This window comes from Canis aureus, chromosome 26 (assembly GCF_053574225.1).
Source record: "Canis aureus isolate CA01 chromosome 26, VMU_Caureus_v.1.0, whole genome shotgun sequence".
Classification (NCBI taxonomy): domain Eukaryota; kingdom Metazoa; phylum Chordata; class Mammalia; order Carnivora; family Canidae; genus Canis; species Canis aureus.
Window position 1 is genome coordinate 32,875,820 of NC_135636.1, and position 13,745 is coordinate 32,889,564.

At 44.8% G+C, this 13,745-nt stretch overlaps 1 protein-coding gene across 5 annotated transcripts in view; it reads left to right on the top strand.

The window, feature by feature from the left end:
* DHX35 (DEAH-box helicase 35) overlaps positions 1–13,745 on the top strand; it is a 66,377-nt gene that overhangs the window by 28,009 nt on the left and 24,623 nt on the right. For all 5 annotated transcript variants that reach the window (XR_013365292.1, XM_077873162.1, XM_077873161.1 and 2 more), the window contains exons 9-12: positions 5,827–5,939; positions 6,870–6,966; positions 7,840–7,998; positions 9,663–9,873. Coding sequence is in view for 4 of the 5 variants with exons in the window: in XM_077873162.1 (XP_077729288.1) it covers positions 5,827–5,939; positions 6,870–6,966; positions 7,840–7,998; positions 9,663–9,873 (580 nt within the window). In the remaining variant the exon portion in view is untranslated. The remainder of the gene's footprint in view (positions 1–5,826; positions 5,940–6,869; positions 6,967–7,839; positions 7,999–9,662; positions 9,874–13,745) is intronic.

Genomic DNA, 13,745 nt, shown 5'->3' on the forward strand with positions numbered 1-13,745 from the left:
TCTTCCCACATAGGCAGTTTCCTTTTATTACTTTTTTTCAGTATGTTATATTGCTGAAATTTATTTATGACTGTAGCATTTAGGTTGAGATTTTTTGGTGTGCAATTGAAGTTTTCCCTGCATATATAATTTACATGTTATAATTTTCATGGCTCATTTTACATTATTTTTCTCTCTTACCAGTTAATATTTTAGTTCAAAACAGCAGTTCAACTCAAATAATTTTGACTACTTGTTTTATATAAATATGTGTATAAATATAAATATATGAATATATATACACACATGCTCAGTGCCATGCTGGCTACAGGTGATTCATAACCCTCCCTGACTTCTTGGGAAGCAGACACATAAATAGATGTTTACAGATCAGTATGTCAGGGTGCTGAGACAGCCACAGAGGGGTCTGCTTAAGTCTAGCTGGCTGGAGGATGTCTGGGAGCTTTCACAGAGGTCAGATATTCCATTTGGGTTCAAAAGATGCATGGAAGTCTGTCAGTTGTGCAGGGCTGGGAAGGTTGTCCTAAACATGCACCGAGCCACAGGGGTGTGAAACCATGCATCCCAGGGGCTCGGAGGCAAGTGCAGGTGGGAGTCTTACCTTGCTTGCAAGGTGTGTGGGGGACAGTCTCTGCCCTCCAGTCATTTCTCTTGTCACCTCTCTGACTTCATCTACATCCAGTCTCTCCCATGCTGCTTATATTCTAGTCTCACTATTCCTCAGAAAAACCCAAGTACGCTTTTACTCTGGGGAGGACCCTCTCTAGACCCTTATCCCGTATGTTCTCATGGCTCTTCCCTCATTTCAGTGCAGTCCTGACCATGTATTCTCCACTCAGAGAGGCCTTTCCTGACTACCCCGACTAAAATAGGGCCCTGCTGCCCTGCATCATCTTAGTCTGCTGCTTCTGATGTGGTTAGCACTTACTACTACCTACATTACATGCAGAGCTAGATGTTTGTTCATCGTGTGTCTCCCATCAGTAAAATAGAAGCTCTGTGAAGACTGGGACTTTGAGTGTCTTACTCATTATTTTTTCTTTCACCTAAAACAATGTCTAAACAGTCTAAATCTACTGTCTACCACAGAGTAGATGCTTTTAGGTTCAATGAATTTTGATAGGATGGGAAGCAATGGAAGATTAAAATGGAGAGGTTGGTAGGTGTCAGGTGATAGAAGGCCTTACAGACCATAGAAAGGAGGAAGAATCTACCCTATACCCAGTTGGGAGTGCTGGGATGGCATGAAGTGTAGCAGTGACTTGATCATTTGAGTTCTAGAAAGATCATTCTGGGTGCTGTGTAGAAGAGACGAGAGTAGATGTGGAGATACCAGGCAGCAGGCCATTTCTGTCATCCAGCTGAGATATGAAAAGGGCCTGGCTCCTAGTCTCCCTGTAGCTCTCCGGGGATGCAGAACAACTTGGAAAGAGAAAGAATTCGGCGTGGCTAAGAGGAGTGTCTGTGTGTAGCTTGGTTGGTTTCTTGGACCTTCTCATAGAGCTCTAAGAGTGTGTTGTTTTCTGTTTGCACATGATAACCTTTGGGCCAAAGCTCTTTGCTTGCCTCTTGAATTACTTCTCACCCCCGTAAGCCATGGCACCCGCTGGAACGCTGGTTTGATAGCTATACCTAGCCTCACCTCCCACCATCGCCTCCATGTCCCCGTGGCACAGAGCATCTTCCTCTCTTTTACCTCTTTCATCAAACCTCCCCTCTTTTTTAAAAATTATTTCTAACAGTTTTTATTGTTTGAAAATTATCATGTCCAAGTCTTTTCTTAGAATCATTAATATTTGTCACTTCAAATATCCTTTCATTGTCTTTTGGTGTGGCACAGAGATTTAAAAAAAGGGCTTCTTTCCATGGTATAGATAGACTTTCTGGAAGTAGTAGTTTTTTTCAAGTGGGAAAGTGGAGTGTAGGAAACTTGCTGTGGTCTGTAAGTGCTCTGACGCACAGCATGCTGGGCCTTCAGCAGTCATCAGCTGGGCCTTCACTCCTTCTTCACCCATCCTTGTACACTGCCTCCCCTGGGAGGGGGGAAGTGAGGCCCATGTGTGTATAGGTGTGCATGTGTGTGTGTAGGTGTCCGTGTGTGTGGTGGGGGGACCCAGTGGGCAGGAGTTTGTCCTGTGTGACTGAGGGTATGTGTTGTGGGGGTGGGAGTCCCCACCTGAGAGTAAGAGAGTGAGGGAAAGCAGTGGGCTGAGGTGGGTGAGAGAGGATAGTGGAGATGGCAGGGTGTGGCTTGGGCAGTGTCGGACGTGGAGGCCCAGAAGTGCCACACCCCTTTCCTGGCACCCCAGCTTCTAGGTCTGTGGGTGGTACACTAATTCTGAGCCCCACTGCCTGGAGGGATAGATGCCCTCTGCTCTCGTTTCGCTCAGGGCCCAGGGTGTGACCCAGCCTTGTGGTAAAGACACCAGTGATGGTGGCTAGGAGGCAGAGGTGGAATATGACTGGGCCAATCACATCATTGCCTTGATTAGGTTAGCTGCTTTGTTAATGTAAGCCTAATTATGTGAGCAGTTATAGAACACAATCAGATATAATTGTGAAGTATTAATTGACCATTATATCACAAGCTCTTGTTTTTCTTTTGCTTCCATCCACATGCCAGAAAATAGGGTTGCTGAGAATTCCTGCAGGTTTTTTTGTCATTGGTCCAGCTTTTTGGAGAGAGACTAATTTCTCTTTCCAGATTCTTAGAGAAGAGATAGGGGATCAGCTGGGGTCCTCCTCTGGACCCATCTGCATGGACCAAGGACTATTGGCCCAGGGTGGACGTGTTGTGTAGACATGGCTGTTGGGAACCCACTTCTATGGGTCAGGTCTGAGTAGCTACCAGGGAAGGAAGCTAGCTGGTGAGCCGGGGAGATGGCCCAACAGATGTCCACATCATTTACATTCTGTTTCATTGACTGTCCTCTTGCTTTTTGTCATTTTATGTTCCTTGTTGTGGGTCTGGGTCAGTGTGCGCCCACCTCGTTGAAATCTGACTCATATTCTCCTTTCCTGGTGCGGTGGACTCACCTTCACCTCACTCTTGCTGTTCCTTCATTCTGCCCATAAGGTGTATGCCACTGATTGCTCTCTAGCTTGTAGTTTTCTGTATGTATTTTATATTTCCAGGTAAAGATAAAAGATAAATATCTTAAGGACAAAGATCTCACACTTTCTTAGTAAATGCTGAATTTATTTCTTGAAGGTAACTTCCTGTCTTTTGTATTCAGCACCACATAGTCAAGAATGAGGTGTTGCATCCTCCCTGTTCTGCTTGCCTTCTTGGTAACATGCAGCTCTGTTCAATCAAGTCGTTCTTAAAGTCCTCCTTCTCTCTCTGCAGCTTCTGGATACCTATCGTCTCCCCTTTCTCCTGCCTCCCTGAGACTTCCCCCTCAGATTCCTCTGCTGGCTGGTCTTCCTCCTCATGGCTGCCTTCCTCCATGGCCCCTTGGTTCAGCCGACACTTTGTGCTGGTGGCCAGCTTGACTGTGATCCTGTGCTCCAGCCGGAGTTGTTAGCAGCTGGTCACCAGCTGCCCAGACTCACAGCCCTGTGAGGCTTGTGGCTTTTGGCTTCTCTATGGCAGTCCCTCTCTCATTGAGGTCATTCAGGCTCAAGACTTATTTTGCTTTGGAAGGTGTTATCCCTGACAAAGAAGAAACTCCATCCTCCCCAGCGTGCATATGCGTGCGCTCTTGCTCACTGACTGCCCAGCCCCGTCACTCATACCTCTGGTAGGCTTCACTTTCACCGGGCCCCTGCCGAGTGAAATCAAGTGCTTTCATTCTCTCCTCTGAGCTATTCCAGTACCTTCCTGAATTAGCTTGCCTCCACTCTCTTATTGCCCCTGCCCTCCTCCAAAGTGGCCACTCGAGCCAGGCATCCAGAACACAGGTCTGAGGATGTCATGCCCATCCTCACTGCCCTTGTCTAGCTCATCAGATGAAGTGCCCATGTAGCATGACATTCGGGCCCCTTCAGAGTGATAGATAGCATGATCACTTCCTGAGTACACGTTCTAGGCCAGACCTGTGCTGACTGCAGGCCCACATAGGGTAGATAGCGATTTGTCCTTCTGTAGATGAGAGAACAACTCAGAGTGGGGCTGGCCTGCCCTGGACCTTGGGCTCTTTCCTTTGTTGGTGAGCCCTTTATATCTTAGTCTGCATTCTGCTGTCAGCCATAGAAGGGTTGTCTCTTCTTCGTAGCCAGTATAGTCCTCCTCATCCCTCCAGGCTTTGCCAGGGGGTACTGCTTCCTCCATGAAGCTGCTTAGCGTTGACCTTCATTCTGAATAACTTACAGGTTTTTCTGGTCATGTAGTCATTCTGCCTTGGTTTGTATTTTGATTGGTTCCTCATATGCCCATCCCCCCTGGATTATTCACTCTTTTGGGGTGTAGAGGAGCAGTCTTTTCTCACTTGTTTGTGTATCACATCATAGGGCACAGGAGGGCTGAAGTCACTTGATCCAAAAGGGAAGCGAAGAGTAGTGCCATGGAGTTCTTCATAGCACAGCATGGTTCTTGTGTTGGCATGGAGCACTTTTATGTCTGTGCTTACTCTTCTCAGATACAACTTTGAGGTCAGCGTATAGCATCCTATAGCATCCCACTATTCTGTAGTTCAATCCAATCAACTCTTGTAGAAGGGCTCCTCCATATCCATTGCTCTGTATGCGAAGCAGTCCTCAGTGTACCCTGGCTTCCAGTGTCCAGGGCAGGCACCAGCATGGTCAGTAAAGATACATGAGGAATAAAGGAGTCAGGACTTGTGTTCTCCTAGCCAGACCTCCTAGGATAATGAAAAGTAATGCCCAGCCAGGGTTCAGGGATCAGACTGGAATATCATTGGGTGGGAATCGGATGACATACTTGACCCAACAGGATTTCCATGTCCCTCTGCCACTGACACAGCAGCTCCCCGTCAGGCACTCACTGCCAGCTTCTCTGTGTATCTCAGGTCAGATTTCATGAGAAGGGATCATCAGTGGTATCTTCCTGGCCCATTTTTGGCCAGAGCTCTTGTGCCAGGCCTACTTATAAACTGCCAGTCTGGTAGTCAAGTGCCATGGGAGAAGATGTAGCCACCTCTGTTGGAGGAGCTGCCAGGAGCTACCTCTCTTCACAGTGTACTGTGGGAGTGCTGGAGAAGTGTGTAATGGATGACTTCCCCCCTAAAAGTGTTGTGCTAACTCCCCTAGGGCATGGAAAGATAGAGAAGACACTGTCCTTGCCAAAACTGTTCCTGCCTAAAATTTGGGAAGGTTATAATAAATATATATCTGTAACTGTAACACTAGGATCATAGCTAGTGTTTGTAGAAATATAAAGTTTCTTTGTAAATTGATAAATTTACAAAGAATATAAATTCTTTGTAAATTGATAATCAGATATGTGCTTTTCAGATTAGAGCTATACATCAACCTGATTTAAACTGTATTTAATTTGAATCACACCTTTGGACCCAATTTTTTGTTAAATAAAATACAGGGGATAAAAATAAGTAATGCTATAGTTATAGGTGGACCCAGATGTATTGGTGAGTAACAGAGTTTTGAAATCTAACCTTTATTATTTTTTATCAAAGTTCAGTAAAGAGTCTGTCGTTGAAATGTGATTCCTCAAAATTGCAATAATAAAAATAGGATTTTTGGTAGTTATTTTGTAACCGATAGTCTGTGTTATATCCAATCTCTACAACCCAACCCCTGCTCTGTCAGTTTTATATTATTTTCTTTCTTTATGTAACAACAAATCATTTTTTTTGAGAGAAATGAAGTGTCCTTTTTTTTTTTTTTTTTTTTTTTTTTAAATAGAAATTCCGGGATTTCTTTAATCAGAATGAAACCGGTGACCCAACAAGGGATACATGTGTGATCCTTACAGTAGAAGGGCGAACATTTCCAGTGGATATCTTTTATCTACAAAGGTTTGATGATACTTTATTTTTAACGATGATGATTAGCAAACGGGGCCTGAGCTATGGAATGTGAAGCCACTGTATCTACTCGTAGCCTCAAGGGCAATATGCCGGGCTGCTGAGAGGAGCATGTTTTGTGTCTCCTGTCTGAGAGGATGTTCTGGAATCCTGCTCAATATCACGCTGAATGCGTTTTGAAACTCTTGACACCGAAGTGCCAATTTCTAAGTCTGTGGCCAGTAGCTCAGTTCGAAAGAGCAAAGTGGTAACAGGATTATAGGGAGGAGGCTTGATAATCTTCAGAACTAGGTTTACAAGGCTACCTGTCTATGAGGGCAACAGTGATGATTTGAATCATTTGGTTCTTAGTGCTCTACATTAGCAAAGGGGCCTGGTTGACATGGTTGGGAGGAACCCCCTTAGATAGGAAGGGACCATCCTAATTCCTATACCTAGTCACCAGACAGACAAAGACCAGAAGCCTGGTACAGTGGTTGATAAATCCAGAGCGTTATGGGTCTAACTTCTGAGTTTCTCACTGGATAACATATCCATTAGCTCTGAACACTCTACTCAGACATGCTGCCAGTGATTAGGAGGGAAAGTGGAAAGAGTATGAGATTGAGCACTGGGACCACAGCCCCCAACTTTCATTGACCAGGCCTCTTTGCTTGCTAAAGATAGCACTTTTATTTGCATGGGTTTTTATTTCTTTGCAAATAAAGCACTTTTCGCAGTATACATGTAATTATGGATTACTTTTGAATACTGCCTTTAAAAAAAAAGAAAAAAGGAAATGAATGTTTATTTATTCATGTACTGTTTACATGCCAGGCAGGCCCAGACTAACTTTCATGAGGCTTTGCTGCCAGATTGTTAGTGTAATTTATAATTAATGAGTATGTTCTAGTGATGAATGTATCTCATACATCTTTTCAGTCCTGTTCCAGATTATATCAAATCAACTGTAGAAACTGTGATGAAAATTCACCAGACAGAGGGAGATGGAGACATCCTAGCATTTCTGACTGGCCAGGTAATTCCACTGGAATTTTCTCTGATGAACAGACACGTTAAGGCAGCACCAAAATTTAACAAAGGCCTATTACTTTACTTGGCCATTCATTTCATGTTTTATTGTATTTTGTGATTACTTAATTGCGTAGAAAATTGTTTGGATTGATGTCATTCATCTACTGACTAGCTTGTCAGGGAATCATTAGTTCCCACCTGTTCTGTCTGCAGAGGATTCGATATACTTTAGATTCATTAGTTGATTCCAAAGTAAACGATGCAGTCAATGGGCTGTTGTGTTTACCACGATGAAGTGTTGCGTTAGGTACATTTTGTGCATGTGTGTTACTCCTGCAAGCCTCTTTCCCAGTGATGCTGCTCATCCTGGAGGTGGTAAGTGGGCACATCTCTGGAAAGACAACTGAACAAACCAGAGTGCTCACTTACGGTCAGAGTGCTGTTCAGAACCACCCTCCAGTCATAATCTTTTCCACCATCAACACTTTCCACGGTAGAGTAATCTTTTCTGGGGAAAGCTTATAGCGATTTTATATGTCACAGCTTGTCTATATGTATGATATGCTTTGTTTGCCACAGTACATGAAAGCTGAGTAAAATAGTCCTTGGTTTTGTTTATTGGGAGCTCTTCTGTTCACCGCAGTTAGTATAGATTTTAGTAATGAATCTGACACTTGGAAATTTTCACCCCATAGGCACCACTGTTCAGTAGCATTTGATTAAAAACCACCCCAGAGCAGAGTGTGATTACACTGGAAATCGTGAATCTGATCGCAATTAAAATTCTTATCCCAGCTTTCATTTTCTTTCAAGTCTGATAAAATGACATGCTTCAGATTGATCTCGGGTTTTTTTGTCCCTGGTTCAATGTTTTTAGGAAGAGGTGGAAACTGTTGTGTCTATGCTGATCGAGCAGGCTCGGGCGCTAGGTCGAACTGGGATGAAGAGACACCTCCGAGTTCTCCCCATGTACGCAGGACTGCCTTCCTTTGAGCAAATGAAAGTGTTTGAAAGGGTGTCCCGCAGTGTCAGAAAGGTGAGACTAGCCCAGTGACCAGGGCTGTTTGCTGCCAGCTGTCATGCTGGGGCCCCTTCCCTATGCACTAGGATTTTTTTTTTTTTTAATTGAAGTGAAACTTTCTAAATAAGGTTTCTTTAAGACCTTTAGGTCAATGCTTCTGCGCAATAAATCTAAAAGCACACAATAAATAGTATATTGCAGAGATTTCTAAACCTGCCTCACAGAAGTAGTTATTACAGCAAGTGATTTCTCTTTGCCTCTTTACTGTCTGCTCAGTATTTCCCCATGGCATAATACTGGCTTGGCTTAAATGACCATCTAGGTGAATTGTGATCAGTCAGGAACAATAGAGAAGTTACTACAAATGGTACCGGTTAACCTATAGAGCCAAATTTACATCAATTAATTCAAGGTGTGGCTGAAAAATATTTAGCCTTGAAATTGGGTTGGGGAAGGGTATGATGAGAAGCACTTGTTGGAAGGAGCCAGCAGGCAGCCAGTCTGTATCCTGGTTATCATCCCCTGGGCCTTACTTGGCTTTCCTTCCCATTAGATGAGGAAGGCACAGAACTGGCCCCAAACCAGCTTATTGTAGCTGTTTATCAGCAGGTGGCAGAGAGTAAGTAGGGGGAGGGGTGGTCTGAGGATCCCATTCTCAATTTGGACTACTTAGAAGAAGGTGCTCAGCCTCATGCCATTGAGATTCAGTACCTCATCTGCCCAGTCAAACGTGAACTGTGGCCAACCGTTCAGGAAGCCCGGATTCTGTGCCTGGGTTACTCTGTGTCTGGATGAGTGACTTAACTTCAAGCCCCATTTTTTTCAACGGTGAAACATAAATAAGAACTTTTGGACCAGTGGTTTTCTAGTATAAATTCTTAAATGTCTACTATATGAAAATGGTCGGAAGATTTTTATAAAATGACAGATGTAAAAGTGCCTTTAATAAGTTCTAAATGCGGACGCCTGGGTGGCTCAGTGGTTGAGCATCTGCCTGTGGCTCAGGGCATGATCCTGGGGTACAGGCTCAAGTCCCACATCGAGCTCCCTGGGAGGAGCCTGCTTCTGCCTCTGCCTCTCTCTGTGTGTCTCTCATGAATAAATAAATAAATAAAATCTTTTTAAAAAAGTTCTAAATGCTATCTATACTCACAGACTCTGGGGGAACAGGGGCCTTGTGTTTCTTGCTCATCATACATCCCCAGCACCTTGAACGGTGCCTGCAGAGTACAGACCCTCAGGAAATAGTTGAGGTGTGAGTGAGTGAATGAATAAAGATGTTCAAGGTGATGATTTCCTTTAGTTGTACAGAAGGCAAAAACAAACATTTGCTGAGCATTTATTATGGACCAAGCACCAGGCTGTACTTGTATTTCACGTTTGATGCCCCCCCCCCCCCGCCCAGGAAGGCTGTAGATATACATGTAGATGTGAGACTGCAGGAATTTAAATAATTTGTCCAAAGTCCTTATGGACAACCTTACACCTTAGGGAGAATTCAAACCCAGGACCCCCTGGCCCTAAAACTCCTGTTTTTTTCCAGCATATTCAGCTGCCTCTTATAGATTCTACATTGTTGGAAATATCTTTAATAGATCTTTGAGGATTTTGAGTAGTTTTTTAAAAGCGAAAAGAACCAAACATCTTCTCTTTTTACTTTTCTTGCTGTGGGGACTTAGGTGATAGTGGCCACCAATGTGGCCGAAACCTCCATTACAATCAGCGGGATTGTGTATGTGATCGACTGTGGCTTTGTGAAGCTCCGTGCCTATAATCCCAGGACAGCCATTGAGTGCTTGGTGGTGGCCCCAGTGTCCCAGGCGTCAGCCAACCAGCGCGCGGGACGTGCTGGCCGCAGCCGCTCAGGAAAATGTTACCGCCTTTATACAGGTTAGTGTGGCGCTCCTTCAGGGCTGTTGACTTTCTCATGGTTAGCCTGAGCCCTGGAGAGCATCAGGATGGTTCCCCTCATGGGCAGAACTGCACATAAAATCCAGACCCCCTCACGAGGCCCTCTGTCCTTTGCCCCTGCTACTTTCTTCAGTCTAAACGAAGCAGTTCTCTGCTGCTGCTCTCATTGGCCAAGGCTGGCCCACGAGTCCCGTTACTGCCATTCCCATTCCAACTTGATGTCTAGGTGTAGACCTGCCCAGTGTAGATCTATAGCCCTGTGACCCTGTAGCCTGGGCCACGTGTCTCAGGTCCTGTCTTTCCTTTCCCTCAGCTTAACATGGTGCTTTCTTATTTTGGGAAGAACAAGAAATCCTGACTCCTGTTGGGTCTCACAGTGGGTTCCATCTTGCCTCTGGTTCAGAGCATCTTTGCAGAGCGAAAATGGCGGGTTCTCTCCTGAGACCACTGATAGAAAGCAGATAGTTGTTCAGCTCCTGCTCTCTGCCAGGCGCCATGTTAGGCTTTAAAAGAGCAAGATAAAGTTATGATAAAGACCACCCCAGCCCTTCAGAAACTTTCTCTCTAGCTTTAAGGCAGCCTTGCCTTTGACAGTGATGTGTCCAGAGCTACTTTCTCTTTCTCTTTGTGGGTAATGGCACTGAGATTTCTCCTCACTTGTCCAGACTTAATTTTCACATCATTTTTAATCCTCTTGCTCTGTCCAGCATCCATCTGCACTCACTTCCCAGATCCTAGGGTTTTGTTATTTGTCTCTTTTTTCCTTCTAATAACCATCACCTTGTTCAGTCCTTGACTCTGTTCTTTCTTGTAGCGAATGTTTACAGAACACTGCTGTAAACCAGCCTTTGTGCCGGGGTTTGGAGATCTTGGGCTAGGTGAGACGTAATCTGTGGGCACATGGTGGAGAGCCAGGTAGTGGAGGCAACCCCGCAAACAGATCGGCATGTTATAGCATGAGAGGATTCCCATTCCGGAATGAGCCTTGAAAGCAGAGGGCAGGGAGTTACGCCACCGGGGAGGGCTTCACACTTGAGTATTTGTGCTTGATCTTATTGCCCACCCAGTGGTTATCTGGGGGAAGGGATAGCACCAAGCAAAGGGAATGGAATGTACAGGTACTTGGTAGGGAGGAAGTGGGTGGGTAAGGATGTCCATGGGAGGCGGGGGAGTTGGAGCCTGAGGCCTGAGCATCTTACTGAAGGTGCTAAGGAGGAATGATGGGAGAGGAAAGAGAGAACCAAGGTTAAAAGGCATCCAGAAATTTGGGGAAGAGAAAACAGATGTTTTGAGGTGGAATTCATATAACATAAAATTAACTTTTATTTATTTATAAAGATTGTATTTATTTATTTGAGAGAGAGAAAGGTCATGAGCAAGAGAGAGCCAGCACAAGCAGGGGGAGGGGCGTAGGGAGCAGCAGACTCTCCGCTGAGCAGGGAGCCCAACATGGGGCTTGATCCCAGGTCCCCAGTATCATGACCTGAGCCGAAGGCAGATGCTTAACCAAATGAGCCACTCAGGCACCCCTAAAATGAACCATTTTAAATCAAACCATTCAGTGGGATTTAATTACATTCACAACATGTATCACTGCCTCTGTCTAGTTTCAGAATATTTCCCTCACTCCGTGCCCATTGAAGCAGTTTCTCCGCAGTTCTCCCTGCCTCCCAGCAACCACCAGTCTATTCTGTCTCCATGGATTTATCTGTTTGGGATATTTCATATAAATGGGATCATACACTATGTGACCTTTTGTGTCTGGCTTCTTTTATTTAGCATAATGAATGCTAAATGTTTTCCAGGTTTGTCTCTGTTGTGTTAGTACTTCATTCTTTTTTTTTTTTTTTAATGAGAGAAAGGGAGGGTAGGGGCAGAGGGAGAGAGAGAATCTCAAGCAGGCTCCACACCTAGTGCAGAGCCCAACATGGGACTGGATCTCTGGACATGAGCCATGTCCTGAGCCAAAATCAAGAATTGGCCACTCAACTGACTGAGCCAACCTGAGTGCCCCAGTACTTCATTCTTTTTTATGGTTGACTAGGATTCTATGGATGGATAAGCCACAAATTTTTTTATTTATTGGCTGATTACTTCTACCTTTTGCCTTTTGTGGATAGTTGCTACTATGAAAATGTGTGTTTTGAGTACCTGTTTTTAATTCTTTTGGGCATATACCTGGGAGTGGAATTGTGGAGTCATACAGTAATTCTATGTTGGATTCTTTTTGAAGAACTTAGGCGATTTTTAAAGAGGAAATGGCCAGCATTGTCTTATGCACCAAAGAAATAAAGTACAGAATGCAGCCTAAAGACAGGTAGGTAGATTTGGTTGAAAAGTTACTGGCTCTGTCGCAGGAGCAGTTTTGGTGGAGTGGGGTTGGGTAGGGTTCACCCCCAGTAATGGGGCGCACTGTCCTCCAGCCTCTAGGCTTTCTTGGTTGACTGGCTTCCATGAGCTTTCAGAGTGTAACTCTGAGCAGAGTGCTGTCTGCTTAGTCCCTTAACTTTCCCAGAACCCTCCAGGACTTTTCCTAGCTCATGTTCTCCCACTGTCCACACAGCTGCCCTACACTGCATCCCAGCTGCACTCTGCTCTTCCTGAACATACTTTCTGTTTTCCTACATCTGCATCTCGTATCTTTGATACCTTCCTTGGGCTGTTCCCTCTGCCCAGCAGATCCCCCTTATCCTTCACATCCTTCTCTCAAATGGTAGTTCCCTCATGAAGCAACCTCAAATGCTTTTTGCAGTGACTATGCTTCCTGCTTCCCTGAGCCTCCATTCCCTTCACTGGGTCTCCGCCTTGGAGGTTACTGTTTCTGGTCTTGGTCCTAGGCCCTTTCATATCACTGAAGCTTCTGGAAGCTGCACCTGCAACTCCTGACCCAGGGCGTGACACACTTGGGTCCTCAGTAGAGTCTAATGGAATGTCATGAACTCGTGGGCAGCACTGGCCTTATGTGAGTGGCTTCTCAGCAGGTTTGTCCTCGTTACTGAGAACTTTGCTTCTCCCTCTGTCAGAAGTATGCTTGGAAAATGTGGTTATCCTACCAAAATGCCTTCCCCAAAATGCTCTTAAAATTCAAAGGGAGTATCCCATGTGGAACTTTCTGCTGTTGCCTGTTCTTCAGCACCTCCCAGTTAGACCTGTGCCTTTGGCCATTTGTACCAGTCTGTCCACAGAACACTGGTTGTCTGTTCACTCATAACCTTTTTGAAAAAATCTTCAGTGATAGTGCTGTTTCTTCTTGATACTTGTTGTTTTCTTTCTCTAGTTAACTAAAGCCTTATGATCTACATGGGGTTTGGTCCATTCTAGTGCTAAGGTGGGTGAGCACATTTAAAATGTTGACTGATGTGAGAGGGATTTTTGTGGGCGGAGCATCTTCTATATAATCCGTAAGCTTTCTGGTTATGTACAAAAGTGATTTAATCCCTTCTTTCCCTCCTCCCCCTGCCCTGTTTGCCAGGCTTTTATGAAAAGGCCTCCCAAAGTTTCTTCCTCTCTTCCCCCATTCCTGCCCCTCCCATCTTGGCACCTCTGTATCTTGTGTGCTTTTTCCTATTGGAAGTCATCTTTTATTCCTGATGGGGCATGCAAGCATTCATTGATCTGCTTGGGACATTATCAGATTCTGAGTATGATGCATGCCTGGTTCGTTGGTTTTAAAAGTTAGATTTGGACAATTTTTGCTCTTTGTACGATTTGGTCATTTGTTATGTTCTGGTTACCATTTTGGTGATTTACTTTGAGATTGTTCTTTATTTGTATGTGCGGTTCTTGCCTTCTAGACTTAGTGCAACCCCAGGCAGGGGTAGTGGTGCCTAGGTGCCAGTAGTGGTCCAACA